General features: G+C 36.7%; 1 protein-coding gene across 1 annotated transcript; it reads right to left on the reverse strand.

Moving 5' to 3' along the window:
- On the reverse strand, positions 1-1,841 carry LOC137028206 (SLAM family member 5-like). Its single transcript, XM_067396975.1, has 3 exons — positions 1,529-1,841; positions 372-656; positions 1-113 (listed from the first exon to the last, which is right to left on the reverse strand). Exons 1-3 carry the CDS (start codon positions 1,821-1,823, stop codon positions 1-3), a joined length of 693 nt encoding a protein of 230 aa, XP_067253076.1. The 5' UTR covers positions 1,824-1,841.

Below are 1,841 nucleotides of genomic sequence, written 5' to 3' on the forward strand. Positions count from 1 at the left end.
TTAACCTCTTGTAGATCTGACGTCAAAAACCAAAACAGCAACAGTAGCCACGCTCACTAGAGCAGAGAGGACCAATCGGATCACAGCTTCAGTAGTATCACTGCAATAGGCTTCTGTGGGAAAAAACAAAACAAAACAAAAAACACCCAATGGTAAAATAGAACCAGCGTTTCCAAAAAGTAATTACTGTCAGGAACTCAAAATTGAAAATGTACATGTACCGTCAATTTGACGAAAATGATCTCAAATTTGTGTGGGGATATATATATATAATATATATATAAATGTGTGTGTAGATAGATAGATAAACAGATAGATATAAAAATATATATGTAGAAAAACTACACTAATTAATATCAGCGCTGTTATACCTGAACATGTGTGACAGAGGTGAGTGATGTCCAGATGTTGAGTCTGGTTGCTGATGGGATTGTTCAGCACACAGCTGTAGGTGTTTTTATCCTGATATTCCACCTCCAGAGGTAGAGAGAGACTGATGCTGAGATCAGACACACTGATGCTGGACAATAAACTGTTTCCTTTGTACCAGGAGAGAGTCACATGACTCACATTCACAGCTGAACACACCAATGAACATGATGATGATGATGAACATTGTGAAGAGTTACTGCTGATGACAGGAACAGGCAGACGAGCTGAAAAACATTAGAGAACAAACAGAAATATGGATAATGTCTGTCATATGTTTAACCATTTTAGAATGTAACATGTAGGAGCTGTTGAATGCTTGAATCTGACAAACATTCTAAGGTGTGTAATTATTTTCAAGGAAACACATATTAAAGTAGTTATAGGCAAGTTTTGACCACATTACAGTTCCATATCACTTTGCTAAATGATTTCAGTTATTCAGATAAATATGTAAACAATAGGTAAAAATGACAAATTGGTCCCATATTTTGCAATAAAATTACATTTTATTATGTTTGGAAAGCACACACTCTTTTTCCCACTCTCTCTCAGACTCAAACATACACACACATACAGTACGGACACAAACTCAGACAGAAACCTGTTGAACTGTATGTAGTAAAATAGATTAGCATCTTAAAGGCAATACATGACATTTCTCACTAGCGAGGTAATGACCGCACTGTTCTTGAAGCAGACAAACTTACAGTATCGCTATAAGTAGAGATGCTGCTGCCGAACAGTGTTGAGAGATGCCCAGATTTGGGTAATTCATATATGCTTAATGATGCATTAATAACTAATCTGAAAATATAATAATTAATACTGTCCGCTTTCAGTGGCTGAAACCTCTGTACTAGCTCAAAACGACATTTTTGAAATGGTAATGGAGGCGTGGGATGAGATGTGTAAGAAATTAGTCCCGCACACAAGAGCATTTTAAGGGCAAAAACCTTGAAATACAACATCTGAACAATGTCTTGAGGTGTGGTAACCGTAGTATTAGTGTTGTGTCATGGCCGCGTTATTTTAGAATATTTTCTAATAATTTTAATGGACCATCATCAATTATTCCTTACATAACCTCAATACTCACCATAGACCGAAACACTGAATATTTTTGTTGTCAGTTTCAGTCCATTTATCTCTAGTTTATAATCTCCAGCATGTTCAGTTGTGATGTTTGTGATGGTCAGAGATCCAGTTTGATCGTCCAGTCTCAGTCTGTCTCTGAATCTCCCATCAAGAACATCATCAAATGTGGAGAAGATTCCAGCAGCTCTACTGATTTCAGCTATCAGAGAGTTTTCAGCTCCAAATTTCCACAGTATATCATCGTCTTTATGTATTTCAGTAAGATCAGTGTATAAAGTGACTGAATCTCCCTCCATCACTGACACTGAATCACC

Source organism: Chanodichthys erythropterus, chromosome 10, assembly GCF_024489055.1.
Source record: "Chanodichthys erythropterus isolate Z2021 chromosome 10, ASM2448905v1, whole genome shotgun sequence".
In the NCBI taxonomy this organism is placed as follows: domain Eukaryota; kingdom Metazoa; phylum Chordata; class Actinopteri; order Cypriniformes; family Xenocyprididae; genus Chanodichthys; species Chanodichthys erythropterus.

Coding starts and splice junctions, on each gene's coding strand:
- LOC137028206 (XM_067396975.1), bottom strand. CDS start 1,823: ATGGAGGGAGATTCAGTCACTTTATACACTGATCTTACTGAAATACAT. Junction 657..1,528: donor ATTCAGTGTTTCGGTCTATG/GTGAGTATTGAG, acceptor AATGTTTTTCAG/CTCGTCTGCCTGTTCCTGTC. Junction 114..371: donor CCTCTGTCACACATGTTCAG/GTATAACAGCGC, acceptor TTTTTCCCACAG/AAGCCTATTGCAGTGATACT.